Genomic DNA, 15,038 nt, shown 5'->3' with positions numbered 1-15,038 from the left:
AAGTTCCTGCACACTCATTGATCTGATTTTTCCTTTCATTGAAAACCTAATTGCATAGGTGGTTTATCCTTTCTTATGATGATCAAAACAGCTTCAATAGCTGTGATAAAATTGACTATTCTAACTCTGAAGCATGGAAGAATAGCCTGAGTGAGAAATGGAGCTGCATTTGTGGGAGTAGAAGGGAAATTTGCTTTTCATTGAGATTTAAAAAAAAAGAAAGGAAAAAAGCCTCTGTTGCTTATTTAGCAATAAATTCTACAGTGTGCTGCAGGCTCATGCCAAATAGCTTTCTTCTCATCATTAGCACAACAACCTATTTTGATTTTTTTTTTTTCTTCTCGAATGTTCTCTTCTTACACGCCTGACATCACAGTCTTGATTTTCTTACAGACCCTAACTGTAAACTAGAAGACAAGGCAGAAGATGGAGATGTGCTAGACTGTAAGAAAAGGCCGGATGAAGGGGAGGAGTTAGAAGAAGAAGCTGTGCACAGCTGTGACAGCTGCCTCCAGGTGTTTGAGTCACTGAGCGATATCACAGAACACAAGATTAATCAATGTCAACTGACAGGTAAACAATACTTATCACTTTGTGGCTTTGTGCATTGCTCTATTTCTGATTCCCATCCTCTGCTTCTGATACCCCTCCTTTTTCAGTTATTTTATTCCTGCACTTAAATGCTTGGTTGAGACCTTTATAAACAGATTTTGGGACAGGATTATACTGTAAATGGAGCATTTAAAATTTCCTTAATATCAAAGGATATATGACTGCTGTGTTTGTTTTCTAGATTCATATAGTACAGCTTTCCATGCTTTGCTTCTACATGTATTTTGCTAGGTCACTTGTAAATTCAGAGGGCATTTGTAAGTGGGGCTTAAGTGGCATAATGTCACATAATGAATGAATTTGCACAATGGCCTGTTGCAGATCTGAGCTGGATGTTGTGTTACTCTAATCTGTTAACTACAAATGACTGTACAGTAATCAGTAACTGAAAGTTGAGAGGAATTAAGCAAATTGTTAGAGGGGAAAATAAGATCTCGGCTTCAGTGAAGGAGCAGAACTGAGTGCTGATCAGATACTCCTGAATTAAGTAGAGCTGGGTGAACAAAGCTATCTACCACCTAGATTCCTCTTTGAAATTATTGTAGAGAGCCCCCTTACTGAGAAAACCATGTGAAATCTGCTAAATTTAAATATAGTAAGTTTTTTTTTATGGTACACACTGTAAGTTCAAACAGGCTCAGTACCAACAGAAAGGCACGCTTACATTTTTAATTAGTAATTTATTTTTAGCCTGTACAGTGTAAAATGTACTTACTGTGTAGTGGACTTTTGTTAAAAACCTTTCTTTATTATGACTTTGTAAGTAAGAAAATTCTCTTTCCATTTGGGAATAGTTTTAGAAAATTCTCTTTCCATTTGGGAATAGTTTTAGAAAGTGTCTGTGTGTGCTCATGTTTGGAGAGCTTCCTGAGTTTTGGTTCCAATAGGTCCATAGGCTAAGCCCTGTCAGAATGAGACATAAAAGTCAGATAGCAGTACCACTCTTGAGGATGAAAAGATGATAGGCAGAAGAGGAATAAGTGGGCAGGAGCAGAAAAAGGTTGAGGAAGTAATGTGGATCTGTCAAATGATTTTAATCCTCACTTCAAATTGTGGAAGATGAAAATCTGCTGCAGCAAGAAGTATTTACTTTTATTAATATACTGCTTTGCCTTTTCTTGCCTGTAAAATGTATTTCTGACTTGAGATACAATCAATTCAATCATTTTCTAATCACTCCTACAAACTTCCAGAATGTGTTTTTCTACAGTGCTCATGATTTCTGGCAGTATGGATATTCTCTCTTGACTTGAAATAACTTAAACATTTTTCTCCCCTTTTCTTCATACTTCTTTCTTTTTCTCTTTCTGTGTTGAAAAATTAGTGGCTTAACTTGTCTCTTCCTTTCTTCTCCCAGAAAGCACTCACTCTGCCTGAGTCCCCTGGCTCTCCCCTTCACTGTCTCAGATCCCATTTATTCATCCCTGTGGGGTTTTTACCTTGTTCCGATACAGCTGTCTCTCCTTTCTGGTTAGTTAGTTGCTGCCCCCTTCTACCAAGTGTTTTCTCTGCTTTAAAGCTGCAAGCAGAATACACTGAACAGTTGTGCTTGAACAGTTGTGTTAAGAAACTGAAGAAAAGCAGGTGAGGGGAGCAGTAAATAGGAAGAATCCTGGACCACTGCTCCTGAACTAGCAGTTCTTGCTGAGAGCTATTGCTAAATGAGAGTGAAAATAAAGATGATGAGGTGCATGTGTGAAGGTAGGAATACACATACAATAGCAGAGGATGGGGAAGTAAAAATTAATCTTGAAGGAAATTGTTTAAGTTCCTAAAAATATCATTGCCTCTCTTTCAAGGAAACTTGTGATAGTGAATGGGTAGAGACCAGGCTGTTTGAAAGCTAATGAAGTGAACAAAAACTGAAACTACACACCCTTTCGGAGTACAAAGTTGACAAAAAGCCAACTGTCCTCTGTTTCTAAATATAAATGACCTAAATACACCCTTAGAGTTGAAAAAGGGGCCTGCATGACGTGCCTGGAGTTGAGGATTTCTTGTTAAGCAAAAAAATACTTTTTTTTCCAATGCAGGGTCCTAGGGTGCATATCTGACCTCACACTAAGGACACAACATTCAAAAAAACCTCATTGGATGAGATTAATTTTTGATAATCTGTGACAAACAGCTGACAGAAAGAAGCCTTTATTTTCTGAAACACAATATATATTTGACAAAAATAAGGTTTGATTTTAGCATTTTAATCAAACTCCCTGGACTTTTGTCTTCCTCTTCCACAAGCACCTTTGGGTGCCATGCTCAAAGGTGTTTTAAAGAAAGTGTTATCAAGAAGGGCTGGTTGCTCCTCTCTTTCTCATCACAGTCCTCTGATGCCACAGGGTCTTACATAGTTGCTCTGGCTGTCTCCTTTTGCAGGAGTCCCACTGAAATTAGGAGACACTCTGAGGTGACTACTAATAAGTCTACAAATATGTCTGTCGCTAAGTTGTTAATGAAAGGCAAGAGGTTTAAAATTTTTGCATTTTTTCTACTGTATTCTGCTGTTTGGATGTTCTCTCTGGAGGAGGGCAGAGTGTATAATCTATCTAGATGAAATTTTTCCAGTCTGAGTCTCAGGCAGGGAAGAGTTACCTAAGATGTCCATTTTGTAAAAATGCCAGGGCCATCATCCTTTGAACACCACATTTAAGTTGTGAAGCCCTCCAGCCCCTTTTCTTCAGATGGCTGAGCCAGCTGCTGCAGCTTGTCTGGATTTTTCCTGAGCTTCACCAAGATGCTCTGTGAGATGCACTGTGAGAATTTACAAACTGTGCATGTTGTTCCAGGGGTATGGTCTTTTTCCATTCAGTTATATTGGGTAAAATCAACAGTTATGTTGATGGAACAAACAGGATGAAAACACAATGGCTTAAGGCAACCCTCTAGTAAAACTCTGAATATGAAACACGACATTTGTGTGTCACAGTGTCTTGACTGCCCCTAGTTCTACCAACCTTGTAACATGCTTGAGAATTGGACCTGTCACTTAGGTTCTCAAATTGATACTCCAGCTTCTAGTTTTTGCATTTGAAAATATCACATGTGTCTCCCTGAAGTTTTGACAGTTCAGTGGAAGGAGTAAAATTGCTTTATTGAATCTTCATTCTGTACTCTCAACCAAAGACTGGAATGAGGAGAAGGGAGCTGGTTTATTAAACAGTGCTCCCAATCTCTCAAAGTGTCAGTCACCCCCACCTATTCAGAGGACAGTGGAAGATGAGAGTTACTTACAACTCTGCGAGATTCAGCTCTCAGGATCTTGAATTGCTGTGCTCTTACAGATTTTTTCAAAGGAGGAGAAAAAAGTCCTCCCCAACTGGTTCCTTTCTGTAATCTGTTGTTTGAATTGAACTCATGTCCTTTTTTCTGGAGGAGGGCATAGCTGCTCTTTTATCCTAATGTGTGCGCTATTGATCTTTTCAATTTGGGTCTGATCCAGTGTCCATTGAAGTCAGTGAAAAGATTCCCATTGACTTCAGTGGGGGATGGAACAGGCCCTTCATGAGCTATTTAGTAATATTTTTTGCTACCATCTGAAATTCTTGTACTGAAGCTTTCTCTGAAAAGGTGATGATTTATTTATGTTAATTGCTGACAATTCCTGTGATGTTTGTGAAATACAGATAATGGATAAATGGGGGGAAAAGTTCAAAAAAATTCTTTGCGATATTTGTAACCAAGGATAGATAAGATGCTGAACTATATTCATTTAGTCATTACAAAAGATTGGCAATAAAAATATGGATTTAATAGTGCTTCTCTCTGATGTTAATGCTTTTCACACTGTATTCTTCCTGCAGCATTTAATTTAATAACTCAAGCCACTTGCACATTGTCATCCTCTATGTTGTGTTTATAAGCAAAGGGTCCAATTAGCATGACTATGAGCCTGATGCCTTTCTAGAATATGTCAGTTTGGATCTCACTGGGGGAATCTGAATGAAGGATCAAATATGGTGCAGTACTGAGAAACCCTCAACTGCACCTTCTCTCCTCTTCTGCCATCAGGAAAGGACACTTAACCTTTTGCATTGCTGCCATATATGCTGTTGGTAGGACACAATGTGTCAGACACTTTATCTTATTGTCTCCAGCTTGATTTATAATCCCTTTTCCCTGCACAGTGCTTTGTGCTGTTTATTTTCCCTTTCAGTCCTCAGGGATCCTGCTTTATGCAGTCTCCCATGTGAGAGCTGCCTCTCCACTGGCTGGCTCTGTGGGCAGAGGTATCCAGCTCAAGCTTGGTACCCTTCTAGATCCTGTAGGTCACTTTGGCATCAGAAATCTCAGCCATAACCAGAGTAATACTAGAACAAGGAGCATAAACATGCAGTGAACAATCTAGTTGCTGAATAACTCAGCAGCAATGGACGTGCTGGCACACAATCTGCTATATTCCACCTGAATATGAATAGACACAGTGCATGTTACAGGACTTTCCTACTATCCCTGTTGTCATCACAGGTTATAAAACTTTCCTGAAAGCAGCCTACTGAATCATATGCATTCCTAGCTTCAAGGCTAAGGGTGTTCTGAGGGAAAATACATGAGGCAATTCTCCACTGGGGATATTTATTTTACCTTTAGGTGGTTAGGTAGACTCCATTTTATGCTTTGGGCTCTAGCTTAGTTCTAGAGCTCTCACAGGTTGAGTAAGTGTGTCAGGTAGAGCTGATAGCCTGTTCCTGTTATCACCTAAGCTGTTTCTGATATTGAAAAGGTTACTGGTCATAGCTGTGTGTCCTCTGCCAATGAAGAGATGCAGTCTTGCCTTGCTCAGAGGTTCCTCTCTGATGCCATCTGAAAAGAATTCCAGAACTGTATTAGGGGCCTATTGTTCTGAGTGCTGGTCTCCATCAGCACTGGAGTATCCCAAGGGTGGGAATTCCTAGATAAGTCAGTATTTCTGTTTTTCTAATTATGACCAAAATTAATTTTCGTCATCATTCTGAGAAACCTACTTTCATGTCTACATATGACAGCTTGTGCTACCTAACAGCTTCACAGACAGCATGCACGGTGAGTGATCAGGGACTTAGCAAACAGGAGGCAATGGAGATTCCACTATAATGGTTTTCTCTTTTCTTTTCTTTTCTTTTCTTTTCTTTTCTTTTCTTTTCTTTTCTTTTCTTTTCTTTTCTTTTCTTTTCTTTTCTTTTCTTTTCTTTTCTTTTCTTTTCTTTTCTTTTCTTTTCTTTTCTTTTCTTTTCTTTTTTCTTTTCTTTTTCTTTTCTTTTCTTTTCTTTTCTTTTCTTTTCTTTTCTTTTCTTTTCTTTTCTTTTCTTTTCTTTTCTTTTCTTTTCTTTTCTTTTCTTTTCTTTTCTTTTCTTTTCTTTTCTTTTCTTTTCTTTTCTTTTCTTTTCTTTTCTTTTCTTTTCTTTTCTTTTCTTTTCTTTTCTTTTCTTTTCTTTTCTTTTCTTTTCTTTTCTTTTCTTTTCTTTTCTTTTCTTTTCCTCTCCTCTCCTCTCCTCTCCTCTCCTCTCCTCTCCTCTCCTCTCCTCTCCTCTCCTCTCCTCTCCTCTCCTCTCCTCTCCTCTCCTCTCCTCTCCTCTCCTCTCCTCTCCTCTCCTCTCCTCTCCTCTCCTCTCCTCTCCTCTCCTCTCCTCTCCTCTCCTCTCCTCTCCTCTCCTCTCCTCTCCTCTCCTCTCCTCTCCTCCTTTCCCTTCCCTTCCCTTCCCTTCCCTTCCCTTCCCTTCCCTTCCCTTCCCTTCCCTTCCCTTCCCTTCCCTTCCCTTCCCTTCCCTTCCCTTCCCTTCCCTTCCCTTCCCTTCCCTTCCCTTCCCTTCCCTTCCCTTCCCTTCCCTTCCCTTCCCTTCCCTTCCCTTCCCTTCCCTTCCCTTCCCTTCCCTTCCCTTCCCTTCCCTTCCCTTCCCTTCCCTTCCCTTCCCTTCCCTTCCCTTCCCTTCCCTTCCCTTCCCTTCCCTTCCCTTCCCTTCCCTTCCCTTCCCTTCCCTTCCCTTCTTCCTAGTGCTCAGGAATCTTCCATCTTTCTGAATGAGCTGGTAACACCAGGACCATCTCCTTCACTAGAACACTTGAAAACTTTCCTGGGGATTTTGTCCCAAAGGATGTATGCTGTGCACAGTGAGACTACAACATAAATCTTGTGAACACTTGGTGTTACCATGCTTTGATATCCTAGCTAGAACAGTTCTTCCTGCTAGCAAAAGAATTCTGGCCAAATATATTATATTTCTTGTCATTATTTTTTTCAGTTTCCTCTGCATTTGTGGAGAAAAGATATATGGCAAGGCCCCTTGGTCATTTCAGCATCACAGAGAAAAATCAGAGCTTGATCAAAGTGTTTCTGAGGACAAGGACCCTAAGAAGTTAAATATATGATGCACCAAAAGCATATTCATCTGCTTCATTGCAGTTGGTGGCACACTGCCAGGCACGGTTTGCCAAGTACAGTTACTTCACTTGAGAGAGTCACTCTTTTTCTCTAGAGAATTCCTGCACCAAGGACTGCATATGGATTTTACATTAAACAGTTATTGAATAAAAGACAAACAGTGTTTGGACTGGGAACTTGAGCTCAGGTCTCTCTTTCTTTACAGGGCTTCCCAGTTGCTGTATTACAGAGACAAATTTCTACTTTTCCATTTGATTCGAATCACAAACTTCTGACTTCTTTTCCACAACATGATATTCTGTTTGACAGATAGTGGAAAGCAGATGCTCACCTCCAGTTCCTTGTCCCAGCCAACACACATTGTAGTTTGCAATTTGTAGCCTCACATCCTTTCATTATTTTTTGGTCCAGGACCTAAAAAATTTGATTTGTATCTGCAACTCCAAATCCTTGATATTTGGAGGAAAAGGGGAATAGGGTGGTAATTACAGCCTCTGCCTCCAAAGATTTAAATTTTTAATTCCAAGAGCAATGTAAAGCCTCTCACTGGATGTGGATGGAAGATTTATATGCAATGCTGAATGGCCAAGGCTATACAGAGTGTGCCATACAGAAGTTCATATGCAAAACTTCATGCTCCTACAGAGAATAGATGAAGATTTTTGATAGATGAAATTCCTAGATTTTTGTATCAAATTTCTGTAAAAATGATTTTTAGATACGGAGGGAAATTGTTTATGCTGCAGCTGGAAGCTGTGAAAGTAGAGAGCACAGCCTTCTGACTGTTCTTCAAAATCCCTGTGCTTATCTTGAGGATCCATGATGAACAGCCAACATGGGCATGGAAGCATAAACCTCTTCCCTTTTGCTTGGAAACCATTAATCTCTGCTCTCGAGATTGTTAATCAGTCATGAAACCAGTAGATCTTCATCTCCTGGGTGTTTTAAAAGCAGCCTGTAGCACTTCCTGAGTTGTCTGTCAGTGACCCCCTGTAACAGAAAGCAGCTGATGGTCTGTGTCATGGAGCTGTTATTTTTGACTTGGGGGACCCCTGCAGCAAACCTGTTCATGAGTATTAATTGTAAGTGCCAGAACTCTTGTGTTTGGAGGTGGAAGAATAAGCTAGCAGTGTCTTCCAAGAGAGTTTGAGTGCTTCCTGTATATCTTTCACTGATATTTTTCCTCAGTTTTTCTTCCTATTTTCCTCTTATTCTAGCCTGATTTTCTACCACTAAAAGGCTGATGATTTTCTTAGCACAGACTAGAAAGAGTTTTGGTTGGCTTATCTGCTCCACGTGTCCACCAAGGACTTGGCACCACGAGAACCTGAATTTCCAATATAATGTCCAGATACCAGATCTGACCCCATGTCTCTGCACCAGTGAAGGCACCATTGCCTCACTGAGTACCATGGACAGAGACACCCCTTGCAGGCCCAGGACTCCTGCTCTGCCCCAGAAATTGCTCAGCTGGAGACTGTAGGTCTCTCATTGGCAAAGGGATTTGGTGTAGGCAGCCCCAGTGCAGGGCTTACCAGGTCTAGTTCTTGGTAGAACTGTCTCTCTGCTGTCTTTCACATTTAGATAATCTGGGATCTTGTATGAGGCTCTCAAGGCTCTTCTTGCAGCCCTCCATACCTTACTGGGCAAATGGAGTAGACAGCAGAGTTGGTCCAAGTTGCTCTTAACAACCAAGGCATACATTATTGTCTGGAACATGAATCCAGCCATCCTGGGACTTGGCCATCACACATTTGAACTGGATTTTGACTACTTTTGCTGAAAAGTTCCCAAGTTAAACTGTTTCACTGAAGATAAAAGTGAATGCTGGAGACAGCAATGCACTGGTTTGCAGGCTATAAGTATGCATCTGTCACCCAGAGTCTGGTTTAGGATCATAGAATCATTAAGGTTGGAAATTATCTCCAAGATCATTGAGTCCAGCCTTTGAGTGAACATCACCCTGTCAACTAAACCATAGTACTCAGTGCCATGTCCAGTTGTTTCTTGAATGCTTCCAGGGATGGTGACTCCATCACTTCCCTAGGCAGCCCATTCCAATGCTTAACCACCCTTTCAGTAAAAAAGTTCTTCCTGTGGTCCAGCCTGAACTTCCCCTGGCACAGCTTCAGGCCATTTCCTCTGGTCCTATCACTTGTTGCCTGGGAGAAGACACCGACATCCACCTGGCTACAGCCTCCTTTCAGGTGGTTATAGAGAGCAGTAAGGTCTCCCCTCTGAGAAAAACAACATTTTACATAAACAATATACTTGGTTTAGTGTCTTCTTCCCAAGCCATGCTTAGCAGTATGACTTACAATCACAGTCCTAGGCTATAGTAGAGTACATATATATGTGGTGACTTTTTGACATGCAACTATGAAAGCATCAGCTGGGAGCACCTGACATTCTGTTGTGGGTGAGTGCATTATTATTAGGTTCTGGGAGGACCCATGATAATGTCATAAATTGCACCTCTTCTAGCTTTGATATTTTGTGGTTTCCAAGCTAGCCTTACATCGCTGCCCCTGTTTCAAAGCACTGACTTGGCCAGCTCCATGGTTTTTTCAGAGTTAGTTCAAATGCCTCCCTGGCACTCTGCTGAAAATCAGCCCTGGCTAGATCCAGAACTTTGCTTTATTACAGTGACAGTCTGTTGTTCCATTTATTTATAGCCACTGCTGGGTGTTGTAAAGGTCAAGCCGTTTCCTCACAGCATTTCCAAATGGGCAGTACAGGGTATCTCTCTGCATTACTGTTTGGCTACTGTGACTTTCCCATTGAAAAGTAACCTTGCTCTCTGTGTGCTCAAGTGACGTCTCCTGCCTGCTTGAGAAGAGGGTCCAATTTCTGAGATCTGCCAGGTGATGACATGAGGTAATCCACTGACCTTTATCAGGCATTCTGTGCAGGACACAACCATCAGTGCTCGTTCCAGTTTTGGGAAAGCAGTACTATAATCACTATTTGATCTATGCAGCTGAAATTCCTAATTCTCGTTGTCCAAGGAAGATGGCTGCCTGCAGGGAAAGGACCAGAGGGGGCAGGGGAATCATCAACGCTGGCACATATGTGAAGAAGAAAAAATAGTCATTACTTACCCTATGATAACTATGTTCCTTCCAATTACTGTTGTAATCAATATGGATCCTGTGGCCAAGCTTGTCTTATTTTTCACAGTCCTCAGCAATACAGACTTTGAATTGTAAAGCTGCTGCTGATACAGGGTCATAGCTACTCTGACCTTTACCCAGCACAATGGGAATTCATGTGTATGATTCTAATAGACACGCTGTTAAAAATGAAATAATGATTGTCATGCCTGTATGTGTGTATATACACCTACAGTCCATACTGAATACAGCGTTTCAGAGAATCAACTACCTTGGAGTAAATACCTGTTGTTTATTTTATGCTTCTATTTTACTGGAATATTTATAGTATATTGTCAGTGTATTACAAAATGGCTCTTGTTGCCATGACAAATTAGCCTTTTTAAGTGGTGAATTTCCTGCACCTTCTAAAATAATTTTCTTGAAATACTTGCTGTTTTTATTATTGGCGCTTACTTTAATTACCATTTTGAAATGAACGGAATGGGAGGTACAACAGATTATCATTACTTATATGTTCAGTAGTTAAATTCATAGCTTGAAAACCAAATGTAACAAAATGCCCCACAGCTCTTTAACACTTTGCTTAATACAGTTGCAGAAAAACCTTAATTCATGTTTATACAATCAGCTGTAGAGTGTTAAGGCTTCCAGGCAATGTGGTAGTTCACTAACACACCACCCATATGGGCTTTGTTTATCCTTTTAAGCATCATCTGGAGGGTCTAAAAAACCACTTTTGAGGAAAAAATAGAGTTGTTGGAGCAGAAAGGTCCTTAAAAACATTTCTGTCTTGGCATAATATTCTGTTTGACATGGTTGCAAAGTCGTTTCTGCTTCTCAGTAAGTTACTAGTTTAAGACAAAGGGAAGCACCTTTAAATTTACCCAGGATGCTCTGAGCTATATATTGTGCCTTTTGAGAAAGACACCTTTCCTGTTGTGGAAACCCATTGTAATGATCAGATGGAAATCAGGGTGCTGCATCTCTGGAAAACACTGGAACTTCAAGTCCTTTTTACTAAAGCTCCTCTGTCTTTCACAAGACCCCAGCTATACCATTTATCCCAACTGTTTTTTCCAAAATGACTGATAGATGAGTTAAATTCTTTCTTAGTGTGGACCCTTAATATTCCTAATTTTATATCCCTGTACTTGTACTGGGAGGTCATAGTCCTTAGCTGAGGTTATCATTTTGGAATGCTGTAGTGTAACTGATATCTATGACCTCTTAATAAGCATCAGGAGCAAGAGATTGGGATCATTCTACAACATGCCCTGGGGGTACTTTCCCTTCAAGAAGCCAAGCTGGAACTGTTCAACTTTTTTCTTTCTTTCAGTTTTTTACCTTCGGGGGAAATTGATCGATTTGGAGATGATTATTCCATAATCTCCGAATTTTTCTCTTCTACACTGCAATGGGAACTCCTTGAAGTTTAAAGGAATGAGTCTCTCGTGTACACTGTGGAATGAACCCAAGGAGTTTGTGAGGAGAGGAGCCCTTTTAGCACAGTCAGTGTAGTTTTAGGCAAGTTTGAAACTAAAATACCAGGAAGATCTATGGACAGAAAAGGGTAAATTTGTTATTAATTTTGTCTGACTAGGAGTGATCACTTCTCTCAATGGATACTTCATTTGGGATTTACTTCCTGGGGAAAGAAACTGGGGTTTCCCAAAAATGTAGACATATGAAAGACATGGTAGAACTGAAGGTTATCATTGAAACTAAGTATAAAAGATGAACTGCCAATCAACTTCTGAAATATTCAAACTTCTCAAGGAGTATTTGTCATGGATTTAATAATGACATGAAAGGCTGGAACTTCATGTGTGAAATTTTGGTTCAAATTTACTCTTGGCAGTGTTATCAAAATCACAAAATCATGTCATTATACATGTACAAGTAAAGTGATTTAATATTTTTGTCTGTAATATTGCTGAAGCATATAAAATGCAGGAAAATATTTTGCCTTTATGTAAAAACAAGGAAAGTATTCTTTCAGGACAGGGAATGGACTGGAGCATGTAAAGATGTCTTTTGAAATAGGGCTCTACATAAGAGTGCCGTGGATTGGCACTTAGTCGATATGTATAATATATGGGAATTAGGTTTAAATTTCATAAAAATACCTGTCACTGGTTTATTACCTCCCTTGCCGTGACCATAACTGGTGTCTCTCATTTGTTTTACTCCTGGATCCCAGCAGGAAGTGCAGTCTAATGACTGAAGGAAGGTTGAGTGACTCATGCGGGGGAGGCTGGAGAAGGGTCAAGTTTTTCAAGTACTTTGCAAGGCTTCTACCAGCTGTAAAAGCAAAGCACAGGGAAATGAAACTGGCAGTTGCTAATTCACCTTTCTCTGACAAATGCAGGCTTCAGCATGAGTGCATAACACATCAGTTTTACCATTAACACATTAATTAATGTCATTAATTTTTCATGGGTATGTGTTTGTTTCTTTTTGCTGTTATCTGACTTTAGTACATGACCAGGAATGATACTTGGATTTTTGCAAAACACTGAGCATGTTCGATTTTTCCTGTAAATTCAGTTTCTAAGCAACACCTCTTTGTCCTGAACTATTTTAGTGTGTCAATAACCACAGGTTTCTGTATGATTCTAATTATTCTTCTAAACTGCCTTTGAAATACTTAAAACAGGTTTAATATTTGCCCCTTCTGTTATGTTATGATTAGAATATTGTGTATTATGGGATAATAGTTTCTGCACAGGCATCTGTCAAGCCTGACTGGAGAATGTTTTTCAATTTTTGTCCGTAGGTTGTTGTCTGTAATCTTTGCTTCACTGAAACCAGTGGAAAAGTCGTCATTATGTTCACAGAGGGCAGGATTTCTACTAGAGAGCTCAGATACTCATTCTGTTTCTCTCAGGATTCTTCTCCCTGCCCCCTTGATCTCTGCCTTTCTATTACTCTGTCATTTTAAAATAGTCAGTGCTTAACTAACTTATTTTCAAATAGCACTTCCCAAACAAGTGACAGGCTGTGATATTAACCACAGTTATTTGCAAACAGTTTCCCATGACAGGTAAGTTTGAAAGTAGAAAAGCTTCCCCTGTCTGCCATGATACCAGGTACTCCCTGGTAAAGAAAAGGCTGAGGAAATGGAAGAATGCAGTTTATCTTATTAAAATTAGATTCTGCCTCTTTTGTGACTCTCTCTGCCTGCCACTGTCGTTGATTTTTATCTTGTTATTTAGTGTACTTGCTACTGAGACTACTTTTCTGTCCTTGTTATCTCTATACTTTCGATTCTTTTACTGAGGGTTTCTGGAGTTGTGCTTTTATTTCTATTGCCTTTTTCTCTATCAGCAGGTCAGGTATCCCTGCAGTTCTCCCTTTGGCTGAGAAGGGTACGAATGATTTTCTGTGGTGCTGGAATATCCCACTGCTTTTCCTTCTTGTCTGTTCTTCCTTCTTTCGCAGTCCACTCTTCTACAGTTTGTTCCCTTTTTCCTCTACAATATCTAGAGTAGTGCTACTATTCCTGTTGAGTACCTCAGTATTTCAGCAAGAATAGCAGAGTGAAATTCACTCAAAATACTTGGTTTTGTTCTACAGCTTCTGCTGGACTTGATGATGCTTTTTATAGGAACCAAGAATATAGCTGCAGTCTCACATCTACAACCCATGTTGTTATTTGCACAGTCATCCATTGCAACAGGTTCATTCTTGATTTGATCACTTTTTAAGCATTTTTGTAAATGCTCCAGCTTTTGTATAATGTTTCTTTAGGAATACACAATTGTAGCTACCACTGAATGTATCAGAAGTTCCCAAGTGGTAGGAACAACTGCCCCTCACAGCATGGGACAAAAGAGCATTTGGAATTCCACAGAGCATATGTTTTTTTGCCAGTGCAGGCATAGCTGGCCCTGACATGCTGTTGAGGGAGAGTTTGTGGATACAGACTTGGCTTCATGAGAGGCATGGAGCCTTTTCCATTGCATTTCAGTTACTGGACTGTGCCTGAAGTGCCTAAAAATTACTTGTGCAGTTCTCCTCTATGGGCATGGAACGAGGCCCAGTACAAATTAAAGGCTGAATTCTAGCTCTTACAAAATTCATCATCTTGGATAGGAAATCAAAGAACATCTCTGTATGCTGACTCCCACAGATTTTTTTTTCATACAGTGGTTTTGAAACTGCACCTCAGTCAATAGATCCATGATGGTGGTGAATAGGACTATGGTGAATAAATACATGTTCACTGTATCAGAATTGTTCTTTGCATGGGGGTAAACCCTATGTTCTATATATCTGTAAGAATTGCACAAGACCTTTCATTCTCCAAGTTCGAAAAATTGTTTGCAACTATTTACCTACAACAGCATGAAATGTAGCCGGCTTTGCAGAAGACAGCAGCTAAGACTCATGAGACATAGCAGGGGGAGACAGGAAACTGTCCAAGAATAATGTGGCAAGCCTCCTGTCCTTGTGAAAAATGCCACAGGATCTCAGTGTCCACAAAAAAGCGCCACAAGTTTTGAGATGAGAGTGGGCGGATTATTCCACAGACGCACTGTCAAAACTTGGCAGATGCTTTGCTTTCCAGGTGAGCAGTACTCAGGGAAGTCCCGAGTTTCAGAATGGTGTGGCTCTTCTTTGTCACCCCTTTGGCAGCACAAGCTCTTGTACCATGCACAGGGCGAGGCTCAGCCCTAGCTGGGGAAACCATTCTGCTTCCGAGGCCTCTTGGTCCCAGACATTTTGAGCCAAGAGGGAAGTGGCTCAGAGTAGTGTTCAACCCTAAAGTTGTATTCTGGCCCTCCCTTGTCTCCTCATATCTGCTCTCTGGGAGCTCTAGCACAATATTTTGACTTGTGAGCCCAGAGGGTTGACTGTGTGGCAGGCGCTTAAGGTAATTATGGGCTTACTTATACATTTTGCTGTCAAATTACGTAATTTTTGATAGAGGGCATAATGTATGCTTTCTAATA

The 15,038-nt window shown here is 40.3% G+C and overlaps 1 protein-coding gene across 8 annotated transcripts in view; it reads left to right on the top strand.

Annotated features, from left to right (window-relative positions):
• ZNF521 (zinc finger protein 521) overlaps positions 1 to 15,038 on the top strand; it is a 230,996-nt gene that overhangs the window by 24,120 nt on the left and 191,838 nt on the right. For all 8 annotated transcript variants that reach the window (XM_058039287.1, XM_058039346.1, XM_058039336.1 and 5 more), the window contains one exon: positions 394 to 573. In XM_058039287.1, coding sequence (XP_057895270.1) covers positions 394 to 573 — 180 coding nt within the window. The remainder of the gene's footprint in view (positions 1 to 393; positions 574 to 15,038) is intronic.

This window comes from Melospiza georgiana, chromosome 1 (assembly GCF_028018845.1).
Source record: "Melospiza georgiana isolate bMelGeo1 chromosome 1, bMelGeo1.pri, whole genome shotgun sequence".
Lineage (NCBI taxonomy): Eukaryota > Metazoa > Chordata > Aves > Passeriformes > Passerellidae > Melospiza > Melospiza georgiana.
This window is presented reverse-complemented; position numbering and strand designations above follow the sequence as displayed.